The 20388-nt window shown below is 39.1% G+C and overlaps 3 protein-coding genes and 1 pseudogene across 9 annotated transcripts in view; all 4 read left to right on the top strand.

Moving 5' to 3' along the window:
• The window catches only part of LOC146452367 (uncharacterized), a 176731-nt pseudogene that overhangs the window by 62193 nt on the left and 94150 nt on the right, over positions 1-20388 (top strand). The window lies entirely within an intron of this gene.
• Positions 1-20388, top strand: part of LOC146452369 (uncharacterized) — a 160228-nt gene that overhangs the window by 45690 nt on the left and 94150 nt on the right. The gene's annotated exons all lie outside the window — the stretch shown is intronic.
• LOC146452375 (uncharacterized) lies at positions 603-9113 on the top strand. Of its 5 annotated transcripts, XM_085097941.1 has the most exons (5): positions 5320-5814; positions 6370-6422; positions 6527-6619; positions 6919-7171; positions 8136-9113. In XM_085097941.1, exons 1-5 carry the CDS (start codon positions 5613-5615, stop codon positions 8294-8296), a joined length of 762 nt encoding a protein of 253 aa, XP_084954067.1. In that variant the 5' UTR covers positions 5320-5612; the 3' UTR covers positions 8297-9113. The 5 variants fall into 5 exon arrangements, 4 of the variants coding, with proteins under 4 accessions (XP_084954064.1, XP_084954065.1, XP_084954066.1 ...); XR_014859765.1 differs by lacking the exons at positions 6370-6422; positions 6527-6619 and adding an exon at positions 603-1709 and having other exon boundaries at positions 4534-5373; positions 7135-7171; positions 8136-8236; XM_085097938.1 differs by lacking the exons at positions 5320-5814; positions 6370-6422; positions 6527-6619 and adding exons at positions 603-1709; positions 4534-5229 and having other exon boundaries at positions 7135-7171.
• On the top strand, positions 8677-20114 carry LOC146452376 (uncharacterized). The gene is made up of 7 exons (XM_085098036.1): positions 8677-8730; positions 14152-14296; positions 14831-15062; positions 15628-15780; positions 16868-16931; positions 17428-17469; positions 18275-20114. Exons 1-7 carry the CDS (start codon positions 8677-8679, stop codon positions 19601-19603), a joined length of 2019 nt encoding a protein of 672 aa, XP_084954162.1. The 3' UTR covers positions 19604-20114.

Below are 20388 nucleotides of genomic sequence, written 5' to 3' on the forward strand. Positions count from 1 at the left end.
GGAAAGTCCGTGACATCGATGTATACACATTTTTCTAAGATACGAGATACAGGTATAACTTGAAGTTTGTCTTCATTTGGTTTTTCTGTTACTTGAATGTGCGATGCCCGTGCACCAGTGATGCAGTCTTGGATGAGAGTGTCTGCTTTCTTTTGCAATGGCGTGACAAGCGCTAAATTTTGAACTGTTGGAGTGCAAACCTCTGGGGTTTGGACTTGAAAGAAGAAAATTACTTGCGCATATGAAATTTCACTTTTGTCTGAAACATACTTGATAGTGTAACTATTGCGGCGTTTCACCCTTTTATAGTCTTTTGAGTGATAAACATCGCTACCTCGTCTCATTCGCAAGAAAACTCTTATTCCAGTCGTCACTTCTGGGACATGCCCAAAGTAGTCTGCTAACGCGCAATACGTTGCTTCATCTACCTTTTTTTGTTTTACTCCCCCCATCGCGAAAATATCGATTACCGGTACTTCCACATTTACAACAGGAACTTCACCGGAGACAACTTGTTGGATTACTTCGGCAGTTGCATCCTCCATGTTCGAATGCAAAATTTCCACAAGTTCAGATGGCTTATCCATATTGATGCTATAGCAAATAGAAATTTTAGAGTAGTCCGACGTTTCAGTACTGCGTTTTAATGATTGAAGTTTAGTCGGGTGTCGATTACATCAACATTGTGTCGTGTCGGAAATTCCACCCGGCCGAGATATCGCCTCATGCACACTCGGTACACACGATTTACGCTGCAACGGGAAAATGTAAAATGTAATCGACAAAGTGAATAATGATCTAAGCTGAATATATCTTGCAGGTTGTAAATTACGAGATGTTTAAGCTTTGCGTGAGTTGGCTTTGCATTGTTTTTAGCAATGATCATGTAGGTGATGACAGCTCGGTAGCTCGTAAGGGCACGCACGCATGCCTTTGTATGTCTGAATCTGTTTCATGAAAACAGTGAAATAGCTAAGCAATTAAAATGTGTCGAGTTCGATGATAACACAACTTTCAACTCCAGGCTACTACATATCTTTTGTGTGCAGTGAAAATTAGAGACCGGGAACACTTTCATATCGTGATCATGCCCCTCAGTTTCATTTGGCATTTCATCACTTCCTGAAATTAGTTCTGAGGATTATGCGATCACGCAAGGGAAAAATAAAATGTTTAGTTTGTTACGGGCATTCCCGTCGCATTATTGTCAAAACATGAGGTGGGTCAATTTTGAATAAAAGTGAATTTATGTTCGTACAGGAGAAATAAAATATAACAATTTATGCTTGTGGACGGCTAACGCAACTGTTCAAAAAAAAGGGTTATTGTTGTTTCTTTTGGAGATATAAGGTTTAAGGTTACTTGTCCGGGACATACGCAACGTTTTGGCGGTCAAATTGAAATCCTGCATAACCGTTGCTCTTTTCTGTAGCGTGGATTAGGTACTATAACAAACATGGATGGCCTTGCAACAATCGCTAAAGATTTGAATGAGCTTCATGAGAATCAGATCGATGATAATTGTGAACATCCCAAAGCACTAAAGGCGAAGTCAAAGCCGAAATTCGCCATCGTGTTCTGGGTAGAGACAAAACAGTTCAATGTAATGCCCGTATCGAAGATCCGAAAAGAGGACAGAGAAGAGGGGAAAATCACCAAAATCAAAACTGAAGGAAAGCAGTGGACAGTCAAATTGGTTCAAATCAGTGGTAAGTGTTGCATCGTTGTTGTTAATCTGGCTTCTAACTCGAGAAATTCCATTAGGTAACTATTCGTAAAGCCAAGAAATGATGACGCCATTTTATCTTTTAAAGCTTACAAGCTCAGACACTTAGTTCTGAAAACAAGAAACAGCGAGAGTAAGTTGCAACCTTCTAATGATCCTTTTGGAACTTAGAACAGCAAACTTAAATTTTATGTGGGTGAGACTACAGAAAGGGTTTATTGGTAGAGCCATTAAACATGAATATATTTGACCCGCCAAAATTAACGTACAACAACCCTCGCGTGACAGTGGTTTCTGATCAGTGTTTCGTGACATTTCTACTGTGACCACTGACTGAAAAAAAGTAGATCGCGTGTCTTACTGGTTTAGTCACAAACGTCTTCGATGGTGTAAGTTGCCGTCCAAATTTAAAGTCAAGCTTGGATTCAAACTTGGTTAAACCTTCCTAGTAACCTCTTGAATAATAATTGTTTTTTTTAACCCAAGAATGATAGCTTATAAACTATAATTATTTTTTTTTTGTAAGACAGTCGATCGAGAGGGCTTTTCATTTTCATGTAACCAGGCCTGCCACGTTTGATTTTCAACCAGGTTTTCTACCCGTCTTCTGTCAACATGCCTACAATTGTACTTTTTTTGGTCTTTTTATATGTTCAGGAACTGAGATGAAGTCTTGTCGAGATCTGTTTTTTCATTAATAATACGGCATACTACAGATACACAAAATTTAAGCTTATTCATCAGTCGAATCGAACATGCAAGTTATTAAACGCGCTGATGTATTCATATCGAAGGAAAATGTTCAAAATATATTTCACACCAGGTAGTCTGGAGCTGATGTACTCTACGCAGTCGACAAAATCAATAAGAATGGTTTTGGTCTGTGTACAAAACACTATCAAAAGAACAGTGGATGTGTTTAGCTTTCACATACTTGTACCTGGTAAATTCTTTACAGCAGTAAGCTTAATTCAAGTTTACCAACATTGAAGTAATATTAGAAAAACACCAGCCACTGAAAAGGACTTCGTTTCATTTCGAAAAGCGAGTACATTACTGATACTGCACGTTATACGAAATTAGGGACTTTAAGAAACCACGACGGCAACGCCAAGGAAAACGTTACTTTAAAAAGAAGTTCGCGTTACTTGTATATACTACTTTGTGATTTTTAAAATATTCCAATTCGTTCAACTTGTACAATGTAGTTGGCTATAACCAGTCTCATATCCAACAAGCGCGAATGGAATAATTGTTTTATCAAATTCTCCCCGTTTGGATATTGATGTTAAAGTGTAAAGAATTTTATTTTAGGTAAAAATTTCTTTGAAATTAAAACGACCGGATGTTGAGGCAACTTCCGACCAAAGCCCGCTAAACTATGATCACATGACACGCGCAACTCATTGCAAACGGAGTTGAATGAAAAATCGAAAGCGAAATAGGTCGGACGCAGCCCCCACAGCCGGACATCTCAAATTCAAGAAACGTTCAAGTGTACGAGTAACAACCTTTCTGAGAAATGCATTCAAGTGCTTTTGAAGTTCCAGCTGATCGAGAAGCGTAATAGTTGTGCACATTTGAGCAAATGTTTTGCTTTGTGGAGCCGAGCGCGAAGGAAGGGATCAAGGACGGCTTTTTTTTTATGCTGAACTGAATTCCTCGCAGACGTTTTAAAACACATAAGGCAAGCCGAGTCCAAGTGTACGAGGTACAACCTCACTGAGACAAGCTTTCAGTGCAAGTTTTTAAACTTCGAACTTATCGAGAAGCGTAAGAGCTGTGCACATTTGTGCAAATGTTTTGCTGAGTGGTGCCGAGCGACGGAAACGAACATTATGGCCGCCACTCGTACGGATTTCATGGATGAACTTTTGTAACTGGAGTCCTCGTAAATGCGTAGAAACATAAAGGCAGGCATTAAGCTCTTCTTAAGAAATTTCTTCGATCGGTTTTAACCTCTTACCGCCAGGATTTGCAAGCCATCCTGAAATTTTTTAAGGTAACCCCGTTGTTATTGTTGTTGTTGTTATGTGATCTAAATCGTAAAATCGTGCAATTTTTCTGATTTTAAAGGAAACTTTGGAGATACGTACCATTAAATAGTGTCATGCCTAACTTTGTGGCTTTTATTGTTGTCATTGTCTGGTATTTCTTTTCTTTCTTTTTTTTTCTCCATTTTTCTGAAGAAACTTTCGCTTCCCGCCGAAAAAAGTTTTTAGCTTAGCGACGCCTGGGGCAATCGTTTCCATATAAGGTCAAACTACGGTATATGAGCTGATAACCGAGATTTAGTATACCAATCACAACGCTAGAAATGCAATATCCGAGGCTGAGAATTTAATAAATAGAACAAGCGGGACTGGCTTTCAAGTTGAGACAGAATAAAAAAATTCACTTTGAAAATAGTCATAATATTTCACGAAACAAATGTACCAAAATTTAAAAAACACGTGCAGGGCCTTTAATTGATTTTTCCCATGAATGTTACCGATCCAATTTTGTGTTGACGTCTGACCTCTACTGCCGTTTGTTTTCTTTCAGCCTTTAAGTAAGGATTTATTCCCACTGTTTTGCATAGCCTAGATTAAATTCTAGAAATCCACTAAAAAGTCAGCTCTTTCATCTCAAAGTCCTGAACAAAATGGTGCTCTTACGGTGATAATTTTATGGCTCTAAAATTTCCTGAGTTTACAAGAAGGAAGACTGCAGTAAAATTGTGGCAGGTCTTGTTACAAAATAAAGCGCATATTGAAAGGGGGAAGTTTAAGACCAAACTCAGTTCTATTAATAACTCTTTTTTACAGAAAACAAAAAAGAACTTGAAGAAAAAATGACACTTCTCATAGAAGAAATCGCTAAAACTAATGAGGTAACAGAACCTTCACATATTGATCCTGCAACTAGTGAAAAGGAGGGCTCAAAGAAAAGGAAACGTAGCGTGCTGGTGGCTCAAAACGATCAGCAGCCAAGCCCAAAGAAAAAACAAAAAAGCCAAGCATCTTCTAAGCAAGCTAAGCAGCAACAAAGGCAAGCTAAAAAACAAAAAGAAAATCTGCAAATTCAAGCCTCACACAAGGCAGCAGTAGAGTACTTTGCGCAAAAGAAAAGAAACCAAAAACAGCAGGAATGTGAGCAACAGCCGCAAGGACAACAGCCATTTAAAAAACAACAACAACAGCAGAATTCACAACCTTTTCAACAGCAAAAACAAGAACTGCAGGAGCAGAATACACAACCATGGCAACAGCAGCAACAAAAACAACAGCAGAATCCACAGCCATGGCAACAGCCACAACAACAACAACAACTGCAGCACAAACAATGGCAGCAAAATCCACAACCATGGGAACAGCAACAACAACAGAATCCTCAACTGCAGCACCAACAACAGCATAATCCACAACCATGGCAACAACAACAACGACAACAACAACAGAATCCTCAACCATGGCAACAGCAACAACAATTACAACAACAGAATCCACAGCCATGTCAACAACAACAACAGCAGCAGAATCCACAACTGCAGCACCAACAACAGCATAATTCACAACCATGGCAACAGCAACAACAACAACAGAATCCTCAACCATGACAACAGCAACAACAATTACAACAGCAGAATCCACAGCCATGTCAACAACAACAACCGCAGCACCAACAACAGCAACAATGGCAGTTGCAGCAACAACAGGAACAGTTGCCACAACAACAACAACAACAGCAACAGCTGAAACAACAACAAGTGCAAGTGAATAATGTCATTGTACCACGCCCTTCTCAACAAAAGCCCACATCTAGATCTAGTGATAAGCAACCTATCCTGACTACCCCAGAATTTGATGACGTTCAGTCCTCCTCAAATTGGTCATTTGATGCTTCCATGTCTTCTTTGGATTCCTCTTTGTCATCTACTATTTACAATGCAGTCCATCTTGCTGATGATATCGACTTGACTGATTTGGAAGATAACTCCTTCAATTTGGAAATGGCACAGGATGCAGTGTCAGAATGCCAAGGCTGTGTTGACAAAGATGATGAAATCAGGAAGCTCAGGGAGAAAGTTGATGAGCTACAATATCTAGGTAATCAGTGTTATTGAGAACCTTCTGAAAACATCTAGATACTATTAAATAATATAAAATATGACCTTTCCCTTATTTGACTACAACTTAATTACCTTATACAACATTCATCATTTGACTCCCACAAGTGATCAACATCTCATCTCTCCTCACATTAATCACTCACCAATGCAAAGCAAAGGTGAGAGCAAAGAAAGTCTTATAAGTACACATGAGGCAGGCATTTCCTTTGATGTAACAACAAATTTTCTAAACTAACAAGGAATTATGGCAGTCATGATCAGTCAGGAGAATTAACATCAAGAACTTGGGACCGACGTATTAGGATTAACATTATTAATATTGTTCAATCTTTACTCAAATGCTGTTATAAGGAGTCACTTACATATACTCTTTTAACAAACAGATTGTACTTCTTTTTTAATTAAATTTAGGTTCCAAAACTGATGAACAGATATTGTAATTGTAAATGTTGATCGAATGTAATGATTGTAATAAACGTTCTTGCATGCTATGCTAATGGTTTGTTTTCTAAATCTTAATTTGTTACAGTTCTTCCACCTCCCCAAGTAGTGGAATATTTAGAAAAAGTAACTCGTGGCTTTAAGGTAAAAATAATGAGATGTTAATTGGCAATTTGACGTAGTGTATCAATCTAACAAGGTAATTTACTTGCAGTCCTTTAATTTTTTGTTCATCTTTGTTTCTCAAGGGTGCCATCACCAACACACATTACACATCAACACCTGCAGGCAATAATAATAATATGGCACACAATTTGACTGGAAGTGCTTCCCATGGCCAGGTTAGTTATTTTAAAACACTGAGTACAGTACATGTAATTGAAATTGACCAAAGCTGTTAGCACAATTATTACAATAAAATATAAATCAATATTGGGAAATGATTTTCCACTTTTATTAATTAGCAAACAGAGTTTTGATAATTTATTGTGTGGCTATAATACACAAAGTGTAAACCACACATTAACACATAGTTAGAAAAACCGCTTATGGTACTTTGACAGATTTAGCACAAAACCTCAACCTTAATATTATCTCTGTAATCATGCTCAACCTATTGTTGTTGTTTTATTTTATTCAGGGTCGACACCATGATCACCTCTCTCCTGGAAATGGGAAACAGGAGCTCTATGCAGGGGCTGGTGTCTACGTCTCCTGTGTAGAACTTCACCATATCCATGACCGTGCTGGGTATAACCCAGCAGATATTATTACATCAATGATGAACCTCTTCTTCACAGAGGAAGAAATGGCCACTTCGGTGCCATTTCGAGAAAATGGCTCAAAGCGAAAAGGAAAGGTTCTGCAACAGCAGATTTTACATGCAATAATAGGTAAAAGTAACTTACTGTGACATAATTTACAACTTAATTTAAAAATTAAGATTTTCCCAAAGAACTGATCAATGGAGCGTTATAGCAGCTTTACAGTATTATGTTGATTCAATTGTTGCTAATTAGATTGGGAAAATTTTATTTTGTTGCAACCAAGTAGCAGCACATGCTGATGTAGGTACATAGCTAGGACTGAGCCTCCTAATTGCAGACCTTCTTTGGCTTGTAACATCACGCAATCCTCCCGATGAATCGTGGGGGAGGATTGTGCGATGTGATCAGCAAAAGAATGTCTGCAAAGCGGAGCTGGTTATTCATAGGACTTAACTTCAACTAACACATTAGTATACCTGCCAACTTTTTCTGAGTCAAACGCGTGAGATTTTTGCCTCGTCATGAGCGGTATTTCCGAAAACGTCCGAGCCACTTGCGAAGATTTTCGACGATTTTACGAAGACTTCCGAACGTTGCCGAGAATGTCCGAAGATATTTGACGACCTTTGAACACTTACGATTCGAACGCATTGTAGACATTTGAAAGCTTTTGCGATTGTTAAAAAGGGCAAAGAAATAATATATAACAAATCTGAAATGAAATGAAGTGTTTTTAGAACAACTCGTCCGGATTTGTGAGTCAGGCGTGAGAAATTGTCCTTGATGCGTGAGATCGCTGTCTTTAGTCCGCAGGCGTGAGACTCACGCATAATGCGTGAGACTTGGCAGGTATACATTAGAACCAATTAGGCTGGTCTGATTATTAAGTTTGGATGGAATTTTTGAAATTTGAATGGAGTTTTGAAATTTGCATGTCAGTTTTGAACATCACCATGCAACAAGCAAATTAAAGCAGATACGCGAGGTCACTGGACAATTTCATGCATGAAATGTATATAGCAGATTTTAATGATTTAATGAGCAATTCTCATTTCTAATCACATTTTTTTTATGTGTTTATATTTTTCAGCTTATGCCAAGAAATGCCATGCACTGTGGCAAAAAGACCATACCCTTTCAAAGCCTAATAGGATTTATGACTGGAATAAAATTGTACGAAACAAGTGCAACTCAGTTGCAAGAAAGGCCCAAAAGAAGCTGAGCTTTTCCAATGCTGCCAGCTGCAGCTAAGTGGACAAATAATTATATTATAGTATGCATGGTGTCCAAAGATTTATTATATAAGTGGCTGCATGTAGTGGCTGTACTAGTGCCTGTTATATATGACTATTTTATTACATATGCTTTTACATGGTCACTGACATAAAGATGCATATGCACGTGACTGATTTTTGTTATCTGATTATTAAATAGGGTAATAGGGTTAGTTTTTGAATATATTTGTATTAAAAGTTAGTTCACAGTGACTTAATTACCAAAGAAAATCATTAAATAAAATTCAAGTCTAGAACAGATCCAGATCAGTTCAATTTATCCAAATTTCATCTCTTAATATACCTGGCAGGTCTACAAGTAGCATACATTTGACTTAAAAGTTATAAATAGAAATTATGTCACATACATTTGACTGCTTATCAGCTGCAAAAAGGCTTGAGCAGTCAGAGGTAAGTCAAATTGCAGACCTTTTCAGGGCTTCCATTTTAATTAAATGTTATCTGCATGCATAATACTACACTGTAGTTGACTTTATTCTGTTTATTTGATTGACAGTTGCAGTCAAAATGCAGTCAACAAACAGGAAATACCATGAATTCTTGAACTTTATGTGAAAACACCAATTTGACTGCACTTTGACTGCTTCTTCAATTTGACTGCAGAATGGCTGTATTATGACTACATGTGAAGTCATACAAAAGTCAAAAATTGAAAGAAAGACAGTCAATCTGCAGATACCTTAAAACAGTCAAATTGTAGTTATATAGCAGGTAAATTACAGTAAAAAAAAAGTTAAAAAAAAGAGCTGTTGCAGCACTGCTAATTTGGTAAGGGATTACAGGGTAAATACTTTGTTAAATACTTTGTTTATAGTTGTAATGCACTTAGCTACCCAAAGAAATAATGGGAAACAAATAATCAAATCGAACATAACATGTCATAGACTGTTCACATTCCCCCTATTTTTCCGTGGGATTCTCTAGACCGGTACGCTTCGATGGAGCTGCCGCCATCTTGGTTTGTAAAAGCAAGTACGATCTGGGGAGAGTGTCTAAACTACCGAGGGGAGGGGAGCGGAGTTGGGAGGCGGCAGGAAAAATATTTTCTATTTTTTCGCTTCCCCTCAATCACTATACTAACACTCACCCCCGCTCCCCTCGGTAGTTAAGACACTCTTCCCAGATCGCGCTCGCTTTTGCAAACCAAGATGGCGCCGGTTCCATCGAAGCGTACCGGTCTCGAGAATCCCACGGAAAAATAGGGGGACTGTGAACAGTCTAAACATGTTACAAATCCCAACTGGCAGGAGGCAAACCAGCTGGCTATTTACAAGCGTGGCCGAGGCAGGGCTTGAACCCGGGACCTCCGGATTTCAAGTCTGATGCCCTTACCACTGGGCCACGCCGCCTCCTTATTTGGCATAAAAATTCCCATTTTATTTTCTGGTTTATTTTCACATAAATTGGAGTTTTATTCTCCAGATGGAAATATTTCCTTTGCTATCAACTTCATAGACAAATTATGATCTTTTTTTTTTTACAATTTATTTTTTTGTTCCTTTACTCTTCCCCCTTCCCCCTCCTCTGACAACCTGTTATATAGTAGGCGTAATAGAATCCTCTTTAGCATACCTCAGTGACCGACTATCGCGTAACGCTCAATCTGATTGGCTACACAGGTGCCGTCTATCGATCGATAGACGGCAGTTTGTCAGAGCATGCGCAATTTAGCATGCATCATTGCACAAATATATCAAAATTTATGAAATAGATCATAGATCGATCACTGAAGTATGCTAAAACAATTAGACGGCTCGCTCTCGGTTTCTATCGCCTTTGATAGTTGACTCGGGGCTTCGCCCCTCGCCAACTATCAGCCAATAGAAACCTCGAGCTCGCCGTCTAATTGTTAATTATCCTTAAAGAAATGGTACAGTGGCTACACTTAGGTTCAATGTACCTATCACTGTTAAGCCTCAGGGTGGGGGGGGGGGGGGTCTTTCTGCAGGAATTTCATTCAGAGAGCCTTCCCTTCCCCTTCTACTCTTATTGTGCATGCTTGATTGACTACAAGAGCTGATCGATATTCATGCTTTTTTGTGACACTGGTACCACCAAGTTTGTGTCAGAGAATCTTGTCCACCCTTATGCCCTAAAGATGATGCTTAATTTTCTGGGACTGTATTTCTTGCATTGCAGTGAAGACCATGGGAGGTTGAAAAGCAATATCCTTCCTATCCTTTATATTACCAAGACCCGACTTTCATGGAGAAACTTAACATAGGGGTAGGAATTTAACATTCAGTAGCCTAGGTGCCTGGGGGTGGGGAATTTTAGCCTGTTCCAGGCTCCTAGAGAGACACGCAAAGGAGAGGGCGAGGGGACGATAACGAGGGGGGACTGGTTTTCGTCTCCTCACCCTTCCCTTGCGTGTCTCTCTAGGACCCTGGAAGAGGCTAGGGGAATTTACTCTGGTTTCCATGAAAATGTCAAATTCCCTTACGTCTGCCTTTCCCCCCCCCCCATCCACCCTGGGGCTTAACATTGTTGATTATATTGCTGCCATGCTGGTGGACAAGACAAAAAAAAATTGCTCACATAGTTTGCATAAAAATGGAAGTTAACTGACCCACTGGAGAAAAATCTTATTGTTCCCTATCCACCAACATGGCCGCCATGACGTCATACGCAATCAACCTATACATTGATATGTGCATAATAACATCTGAACTGGTACACGTCAGCATTTCGGCACAAACTGTAAAGTTAGGGCCTGTGCCGTGATACCAGAATGAGTTTCATTCCAATATTAGTTTTGTTCCAGAATGAAGTTCGTACTGCATTCACATGACAAAATCTTACCCTTTTTTCCTGCAAATGTTTTCCTCGCCTGCTGCACCTTCGTTGTCCGCCATCTTGAAAACGATACGCATGTGCCACCCGCCCCAGACTACACGGTTTGCGATTTCATCTACCTGAATAAAATGTCATACCAGAAAGACAGTTTATACATTCGGATTGAAAAGTGGAATGAACTCATTCAGGAAAATGAGGAATGACTCGTACAGGAACGAAATTTCGTCACGGTATCGTGTAAACAGGTACAGAGAAATATATGGAGATGGAATGAACTCGTTCTGGAATGAAAGTGATTTTGGTTTCATGTGAACAGGCCCTTCGGACCACATGAGTGAAGCAAGATTTGACCTTACGGTTAAAACGAGCACCCACATTTTTTTCCACCGAGAACCCATGGAGTGAAACAGATGCGATGCCATAATTTAAACATTTTTTTTTTCACAAAATATTTCTGGTTTTGAATAAGTTTATTCTCGGAAAGGTCAACATGGTTTCTAGCCCAGCAATGTTCGGATGACCATGGGATCACGAGCAGGTCACGTGATTGGTCTTGGAAAACTTCAATGATTTTCGGTCCAATTTTAATCAACTACTGTACCTTGGCCGAGTGAATGAAAGGAAAAACATGACTTGGTGAAAATTTATATTAAGAGAAATTTATGAATAGCAAATAGAATCAAGAATCGCGTCTTACTGATGTTCGGAAATATGCAATAAAAATAGTTTTTCTAAGAAAAGCGGAAGCTGTTGTCATTGTTTGACGTCATCTGAGGGCATCAGGGGAATCCCCCAATTAACAGGACTTCAGATCACCGACCGTGAAAATAGCTGAACACGGAATGAAACACAAACAACGATCACACACCGTTAACACTCTTCCTGGTTTTACTCGTAAAAGAATAAATATGATGAACACGACTAAAACTCGATCGAGTTAAAAATGAGCACAGAATTCATGCTAATCTGGTAAAGGAACAGAACCGGTTTAGCGTAACGCGGTTCTCAGTTAATGATCGTCAGGATCGTTATCCATTAAACAAGCTAATCTCTTCAGACGTAGAGGCCGTAAAACCTAAATATCTTGATCAGTTTATTGATGAGGTATAAAATGTTAATAAAGCAAAATCGTTCAGTTTTGGAATTCCTGGGCTTACGCCTCTGCCGTTGATTGCATCGAAGACACCGGGTTCCGAGTGTTACAAAACGTTTCTGCTCAAGTTATGGCTGTGTAGAAGTGAGTCACAATTACCTTTTTGTTTACGATAGTTCCTTTTAACCACAAATTACCTTTTGATAGTACCACAGCCTTTCTATAGACGGTTTAACATTAGTCTTTTTGAAAATACACAATGTAAATACTATCGAGGTATGTAAAAAAGCAGCCAGCTCTCTTTTAAATCGGTTACAGTTCCCGGGGGCCCCAGGTTACAGTTTCACGTAGAACGTTATGGTAAATAATAACTAAACCAAGTATAGTCTTATCTCTTCTCTTCAAGAACTCTATAATCCAGGCACCTTCATGTTACAGTTACGGAAGTTTGGGACCAGAAAGACCAAGAGTCATATTAACTCTATGTTAGTCTCAGTGAGAGCAAAGCTCAGAAGATTTCATCTTTAACATGAGCAGTGTATTTAATCCAAATCATATCGATGCAATCTCCTTCCCGGAGTTTACGGAAAGTCCAGACTCCGGTTGCATAAAGCATCTGAAGATAAGTAGTTTTTACTAAAGTGTTTTCTGTTACCTGCACCTTTAAGGCCTGTCTTTTTTTCAGTCATCGCCGACTTTAAAAGCCATCAGTCCACAATTTAGCAAAAAAGAACAGCAACCGACAAACTCAAAAAAAGAAACAAAAACGAGCAACAACACACAAAAGTAGAAGTATCCTTTAATTAGTCCCAAAAGAAGAATAATCATTTTTACCCTACGGAGGAGAATTTCCACCGTGTCAGAAGAAAACTCGACTCTTAATTTTCCACCAAGAACATACTATACTTGTTTGTTACGGAGAGTTAGTAAAGTTCCGGCGATCATGCTGATTCTACTGCTTTTTGGAGAGCTGGGACGAACGTAAAGCCCTGACCCTACGCATACCGAGTCAACTGGACATTCCGATTGGTTCTATTGGTGTTTCTAAAAGTGAGACTCGGAGCACTTGATTTGTCCAATCTTTTTTTTCAGTTTAACCAGGAGAAAATCAAATGAGACGCATCGATTCAAACGGACATTTCCCGGCACATACGGACGAACTTTGAAGGTACTTCACGTTTTCCGTCCCACTGGTCAGAACGAAAATCATCGTCCATTTTCGCAAAATTTCTATTTCCACTTTTTTGTCTCAGTCTGGGGCCATCATTCCACCATGAAGTAGGTTTCTTGATCTACGAATGGGATTGCAAGTTTGGAATGACTGAAAAAATAATAATAATAAAAAGCTGAAAATTTGTCTTTATGGAAAGCGCCCTCGGGCACGGTGTCTGCCTTGACGGTCAATATGTGATTGTACAAACTTTTTGATTGATGAATATATGCCATCTACCCAAGAGAGAATCCTTTCCTTGTCTACCTGAATTGTTAAACACAGGTCCGCTCAAATTACTAAAATGATGCCATATTGAGAGTGTGGTTGTAATATTTTTTGTTGCTGTTGAAAACACCAAAGACGCTGATGTAAGAACATCAGGTTTTTTAATTAGTCCATTTTTTCGTCTCCCATCAATCTTCCATTTCTTTTCGTTTCTCGTTTCATTCGTAATCTTCTCGAAGCTCAAAAAAACTCGTGTTTCAGTGTCGTTGTAATTACAAAACTACTTATTGATTTCCCTCATAAAACACCATTCATAGGCGGCGGAGCAGGGGGAGTCTGTAGCCCCCTCAAACAAAACTTGGGGGCACTGCAATAATGCGAACTAGTATATTATCATTATTAGTATGGGTATAGTGTGAGTCCATTCACTAACTTGTAAAACAGTTCAGCTCTAATGGCAGTTGTGTGTTAACTCACCTCACAGAATCCTACGATTTTTGGCCATGTCCTACAAGATCAGACAGTAGTGACAGAAATAGAGAATCAAAGAGTTGACGACAAGAGTCGCCCTGTGTTTGAAGTGAAGATCGGCAACTGTGGTGAACTTATTTCTAAAGCCAAGGCAAAAGGTAGAGATTAATGGTCATCATTTTTGAAGCAACTCTAAGGACACACTGTACACTGCAACAAATGCAATAATAATATTATTATTATTATTTGATGCTGTTTCATCTGAAGGTTTTCTGCACAAAAACCTCATAAAATTCCATTAACAAGGATCAAAATAATGTAAGGATGGTACCTTTAATACCAACTGAAGGTATTTTTGTGGCTTATGACTGAGGCAAAAGTAGATCTTTGCAAGGGCTATTGGATCCATAAAGAAAATTGGGGCTAAGCAAGCACTTTTCAGCAATATTTAACCAATGATGAAATTGTCTAAAAAGCTTTAAAATGTGAAACGATGTATGGAATTTTTGTTTCAAATTTGAAGCTTATTTAATAGAGAGAGAGCTTGTTTCTAACAAACGTTGGTTTCCAATGAAAAATATGTCATGTAAATATAAAATTAATGATAGTCTTGTATAAAACCTTCCGTTCATTATTTTTTGTTACTTCAATTTGTTTTACAGATTACAGACAGTACATTTTGATTTTTCCAGAGGCAGAAAAGAAAACAAAGAAGAAAAAAGCAAAGAGCAGACATGGTTCTGATGAAAGCTCGGGTTCTGACTCAAGCTCAGGCTCGGATACAGAACCAGGAAGCGATTCTTCATCCGATGAGTCACAGAAAAAGAAACGAACACGAAAGAAGAAAAAGCAAAAACAAAATGATACTGTCCAGAGAAAGGAAAAGAAGAAATCAAACAAGAAAAAGAAGAAAATGAAAGACAGGCAAGTTATCAATTTTACAAATGTAAAACACTTCTCATTGCTGACTGCCACAACATTGTAACATTTGAGACTAGTCTTTTCTTTGTACTGACCTCTTCTCGGTCAGCCAATCACAGGTCATGTTTACAGCGAACGAGTCTGGCTTTGGTAGTTTGTAAACCAATCAAAAACGAGAATGTTTCTTTAAATTTCAAATAGTTGGTTTTATCGGTGGCCCCAGTTGAGCTCGTTGCACTGTAAATATTACAGCACCTTATTTTTGACTCCAGAAAAAGAATGGCGGTAATAATAATCCTTTTACACTGCTGCCCTTTTGATGTGATCGGCTTTGGTGGTTCTCTATTGGCCAGAACCAGGGACCGCTGTAAAAGACAATGGAAACATTGTCTGCACAATTTGTACACTTTGTACAGCATGCTTTTGGAATAAGCAAAATCTCTTTCACCTTCTATGAATTGCCTTCAGAAAGAATGAAATTCATACAATAGCACTGCATTATGTTGCCATGATCACAAACAATATTTTTTTTTGGTGGGCATACATTAACTTGATTCCTATATTCTAGTTCAGGAGATGAGAAACCGGAGAAGACTCCTGAACCTGTTAGCACGGTGGCTGCAGATGAAGTCCCAGATGTTCCTAATAACTCTTTCTTGTTGAGACGAAGCCGCACCCCCTCCGCTGTCAGAGAAAAAAGGCTCCAACAGGCAAAGGAAAGGTTTGTGAACCACAAGCTAACCATTCTCAATTTGTGTGAGGCAATCAAGCTTAGTTTTCCAAGTTTGCAAAACCTTTTTTTAAGAATGCTGTTTGATGTGTCGGCACAAATGGAGGATGGCATCCTGAAACAACTTTTGACAAAGTGCTTTTGTTTTCAAGTTTAAAACCTTTTTTTCTGGTATCGTTTTTATACACAACATAGCTAAGCTAGAAAACCTCAGGCTCAATACTTTCGAACACAAAAAAATAAAATACATGTATGGTTCAGGGGCCATATTAGGGAAGCCATTTTAGATCTTAGGATGGGATGACTTTTGTTGTAATTATTTCTTATTGCTTGAATGTTGTGCATATGATACTTATATTAGAGGTGCACAAAATCAGGCCCCAAGATCAAAAATTTTTAAAATCACCCTTGAGTATCCTCTGTCATCTTGCTACATGTACATGTATCTTTCTGGAGTGTATCGTGTAATTATATTTGTCGTGCGTCACGGTGGTCAGTGTCACGCAACACTCCTGAGACTGTGCCTTTGAAAGGTTTCTCTGTTTAAACAGGCAGCATCACTTGGTTTAGTGTCACTTTGAATGGCAAAGAAACATGTTTGTGTAGATGGAAACGTTAAAAAAACAGGTCAATAATTTTGTTACAAATAACCCTTCTAGGGTACAGAAACTATTATCAATTGTTTTCATCCATGGATGGGTAGGATGTAAATGGATTGAAACTGGAAAAAAAGTGCCAATTTTTCAAGTTCTTCCTGTGTGTTTTGGAGAAATCACAAAAACTGTTTTTAAATTAAAAAATAGTTTATTCGTCCTCAGAGAAGTCATGTCGTATTTAGCTCCCTGTTCTCTGAGAGCAATTTTACATTAAAGAAGAGATTCTTTTTCAAATATTTGAGCGGTTTTAACTCACACACAGCAAAATCTCCACGACCACGCCCATAATCAACACTTTGGAGGCTGTAAGGGTAACTGGCTTGTTTTCGGCTGTATGTGGAAGTTACAGGCTCAGCAGGCTATATTTCGGCCTTTTTTCGTTTTTACATGTACATAATAATTATTGTTGTCTCTTATAACAGAAAAAGCAAGTCTCCACCAGGATACAAAGCCAAACCTGAAAGCACTTCGCAAGGAAAGATTAGGGTACGTGTTTCATAAATAACACACCAAGTTGACCACAACATAATCAAAACTCTTGCAAACAAACGTTGACTAGCCTGTGTCACTGAGTGAATAATACGTCATTGTCACATATTTACCAGGCTTAAAATCTACCATCACATTTCAGTATTTCATTGCGCATATGCCACACAGCGACATTCTAATCGTCGCAGTATGCAGGATATTTAGAGCGTAGTTTAATGGTATCAGAACATCCGAACTACTTATTGTAGGTTCGATTCCTGCTAGGAGCACTCGTATTTTCTTTTTTCGACTATGCCTGTGTCACTGATTGAATAATATACGCCTGTTACTTACTACCATTACATTTATTCCGACCAAGAGATTGTTACAAAGAGTATTATCAGCCAAGAGATTAGTTTGTTTTTGAAACTTATCCAGATGAAACTATTTTAATGTTTCAAGCAGTGCTCGTGGTTGACACCATATTGTTTTTTATTGGCAATTATATCGATAGGTTTCCAACTCTGGAAGGATTTTACGGGGAAGAGGAAACATGGTAAGTAAACCCGAATGATGACAGATAACTGTGTGACCAATTTCTATTTTCTCATAACATTAACACTTCTAGCTCAAACATATAGGTCATGAGAATGACGTAAATGATCACTTAAGATAAAATAACTTGATCTCCAAAACAAATTCTCCCAACTAATACCATAACGAATGTTTGGAAGGCAATGACAAGAATTTGCATTTTGATACAAGCGCCTAAACAATGGTAAATGGTAAAGATATTTATATACCGCATTTTCTATATGCATATATTCAAATGCGGTTTACATTACTACTAATTATGAAATAGCACAAAGACCAGACCAGCACACCGGGAACACCATGCCCTACTCTTTGCGATTAGTTTGTGGGTTCTTTAACGTCCCACAGGTCACACTGTTATATAACTGAAGTTTTTCATTCACTGGCTAGTTCATTGTCACATGACATCTAACAACAGAACTGTTTGGCACCAAAAGCCCATGAGCGTGTGACATTGCAAAAAAAATATGACGTCAGAGGGTAACAGTAACTGTCTTAGGGCCGAAGCATTACAAGGAAGCAAAGAATGAAACTAACAACGCTGAGTTTGTAGGAAAGTTTAGACCATTTTTGTGTAGGCGTTTTACATCACAATTTCTGCTAGCCTCCCTTCCTGATTATCAGGAATATTGTTGTAAGAATAAGTAGCGTGTTATAGAATGTACGGATATCACAAAATTTTATGTCTATGATTGTGCATGAAAACAAAATCAACTTAAAGTTCACTGACAAAAAAGTTGTTGCTCATTTTTTTGGCCATCTTTTAGCGTTATCGTACACCTCCGCCATCTTCATCTCCAAATAAGCCGCGAAACGGCGCACACCGTTTTACTCCGCCTCGCCGCTTTTTTCCAAGGCGTTCCAGGTCTCCGCGCATGCGGTCAAGGTCACCTCGTAGACGAGATGGATCTTCTCGAAGGAAACGTTCCACGTCTCCACAAATCGGCTCAGCGTCAACGCAAGGGCGGTCGGCGTCTTCACGGAAGCAATCGAAGTCTCCTCGAAGATCCAAGTCTCCTCGGAGACACTCGCAGTCTCCACGAAGACGCTCGAAGTCTCCACGAAGACGCCCGAAGTCTCCAAGAAGACACACGAAGTTTCCTCAACGACGATCACTGTCAAAGTCTCCACAAGGACGGCCACGTCAGACGATTGACAGCAGAGAGGATCAGTTAGTTCAGGAGTCATTGGAAACTGATAATAAAAGACGAGAGAACTCAGCGACATCTCAAACACTGAGTAAGTGGAACAGAAGTAGAAGTACCGAGAAAGATGATGAATCGCTTCACCAAACAAAACGGCGCTCTGTGCAAAGAGAAGGTGAAGAAGATAAAAAAGTCTCTTCTGATGACAGCGAAGATCCCGAAACAAAACCAAATGACTCGAGACACAAACGATCCAAGTTTGCGTCCAATACTGGTATTGGTAGAACAAACAGAAACAGGCAAGACGGACAACGGACTAGCAGTGGAAGCGACAGTGAAGAACAAGAAGAAAGTAGACATATTTCACACTTCAGGCAGAGAAAGGGAAGCCATCTTGACGAAGATGAAGACGCATTAAAAGCTGCGAGATTACACACAAATGACGATGAACAAACTTCAAAGATTGTAAAACGGGATTATGAGATTGAAGGGGGTCATGGAATCTCGAGATTTTTTAATCGAGAAGAGAAGAAAAGTACCAATGATCGATCCATTAGAAACGAAAACCAGGGCAATAGCAGCAAAGACTATTCTGTCCAAACAAAAGATCGTCAAACGCAGCAGGTCCCCGACCGTAAAGATGATAAAAAGAATGCTAATAGTGAGAGCTCTGACAGAGAACAACAAGAAAAGAATGGTTCCCCTGAGGGGCAGGGTAGGGTTAAACATCAGGGTACCCCTCTCGGTAAAAGAGGCCATCGAAGGCGCAGCCGCAGTAGGAGCACTGATAGTGACAGAAGTACTTCCCGCGATCAGGAAAGGAACCGGAAATCACGTCATCATCATCGTCATCACCATCGTCACCATCATCGCCATCATCATAAAAGAAACACCACGCCATCAAAGAGAAGAGCTATTAAGCAGGGTAACGGTGACAGTTCAAGCAGTTAACGTGAAGTGCTTGCTGAAACGTCAAAGCATTACGGAACATGTGAACCAATGGGATTGTAAAAATATTGCCAACATTAGTGGACGTATTATCTTGTGAATTTGTATACTTTAAAAGCACAGACTAGAAACTTCCTTTTTTAAAACGGACCAAACACAAATTATGATACCTTGATTTTGCTTTTAAAAACCTCAAGTAGCCTTACATTTCGAAGGTATCTTAGCTAGCTTTTCTGCACACAATTTTACATTACAGTCAACTCTCGCCTTGCGGACACCTCGCTGTAACGGACATGCCGATGATACGGACAGCAGCTAAATCCCTCGCTAAAATAAATTACAGACGTTTGGCTGAAATAAATTCCCGCTATTACGGACTCTAGCTTTTAAGGACGCCAACTCGCGATCCCGAGGGTGTCCGCAATGAAGAGAGTTGACTGTAGTCCTCAAGAAAATGCGCAATGCAAATAAAAAAGCGGTTTTGGAAACTGGCGCTAACAATGATAATAACAAAGCCAAGTATGGTGCAAACTCTGCTTTTGAACAACTTAGTCTAATCCAGACACCTTCGTGTTATTGAAGTTCGGTAGCAGAGAGACTAACAGTCAACTCCATCTTAGTCGGTTGAGAGAAAGCAAAGTTCAAATGATTCCTTTTTTAACACGGGCGTTTTATTTGATTTGGTGCCAGTCATATTGATCCTATTTCCAATCTTTGTATAAAGGTTGTATAAAGCATTTTAAGATAAGTCAGAGTTTTCCACAACCACTCTCTGCGTTATGGGGGAT

This window comes from Pavona decussata, unplaced genomic scaffold, assembly GCF_977016875.1.
Source record: "Pavona decussata unplaced genomic scaffold, jaPavDecu1.1 SCAFFOLD_371, whole genome shotgun sequence".
NCBI classification, from domain to species: domain Eukaryota; kingdom Metazoa; phylum Cnidaria; class Anthozoa; order Scleractinia; family Agariciidae; genus Pavona; species Pavona decussata.

Excerpts from the sequence above, each read along its gene's own strand:
- LOC146452375 (XM_085097938.1), top strand. The coding sequence starts at position 1,457 with ATGGATGGCCTTGCAACAATCGCTAAAGATTTGAATGAGCTTCATGAG. Across the intron at positions 5,230-7,134 it reads TCCACAGCCATGTCAACAAC|AAGGTTCTGCAACAGCAGAT; the intron begins AACAACAGCAGC and ends AAGCGAAAAGGA. Across the intron at positions 7,172-8,135 it reads GATTTTACATGCAATAATAG|CTTATGCCAAGAAATGCCAT; the intron begins GTAAAAGTAACT and ends TATATTTTTCAG.
- LOC146452376 (XM_085098036.1), top strand. The coding sequence starts at position 8,677 with ATGTCACATACATTTGACTGCTTATCAGCTGCAAAAAGGCTTGAGCAG. Across the intron at positions 14,297-14,830 it reads TTCTAAAGCCAAGGCAAAAG|AGGCAGAAAAGAAAACAAAG; the intron begins GTAGAGATTAAT and ends TGATTTTTCCAG. Across the intron at positions 16,932-17,427 it reads CTTCGCAAGGAAAGATTAGG|GTTTCCAACTCTGGAAGGAT; the intron begins GTACGTGTTTCA and ends TTATATCGATAG.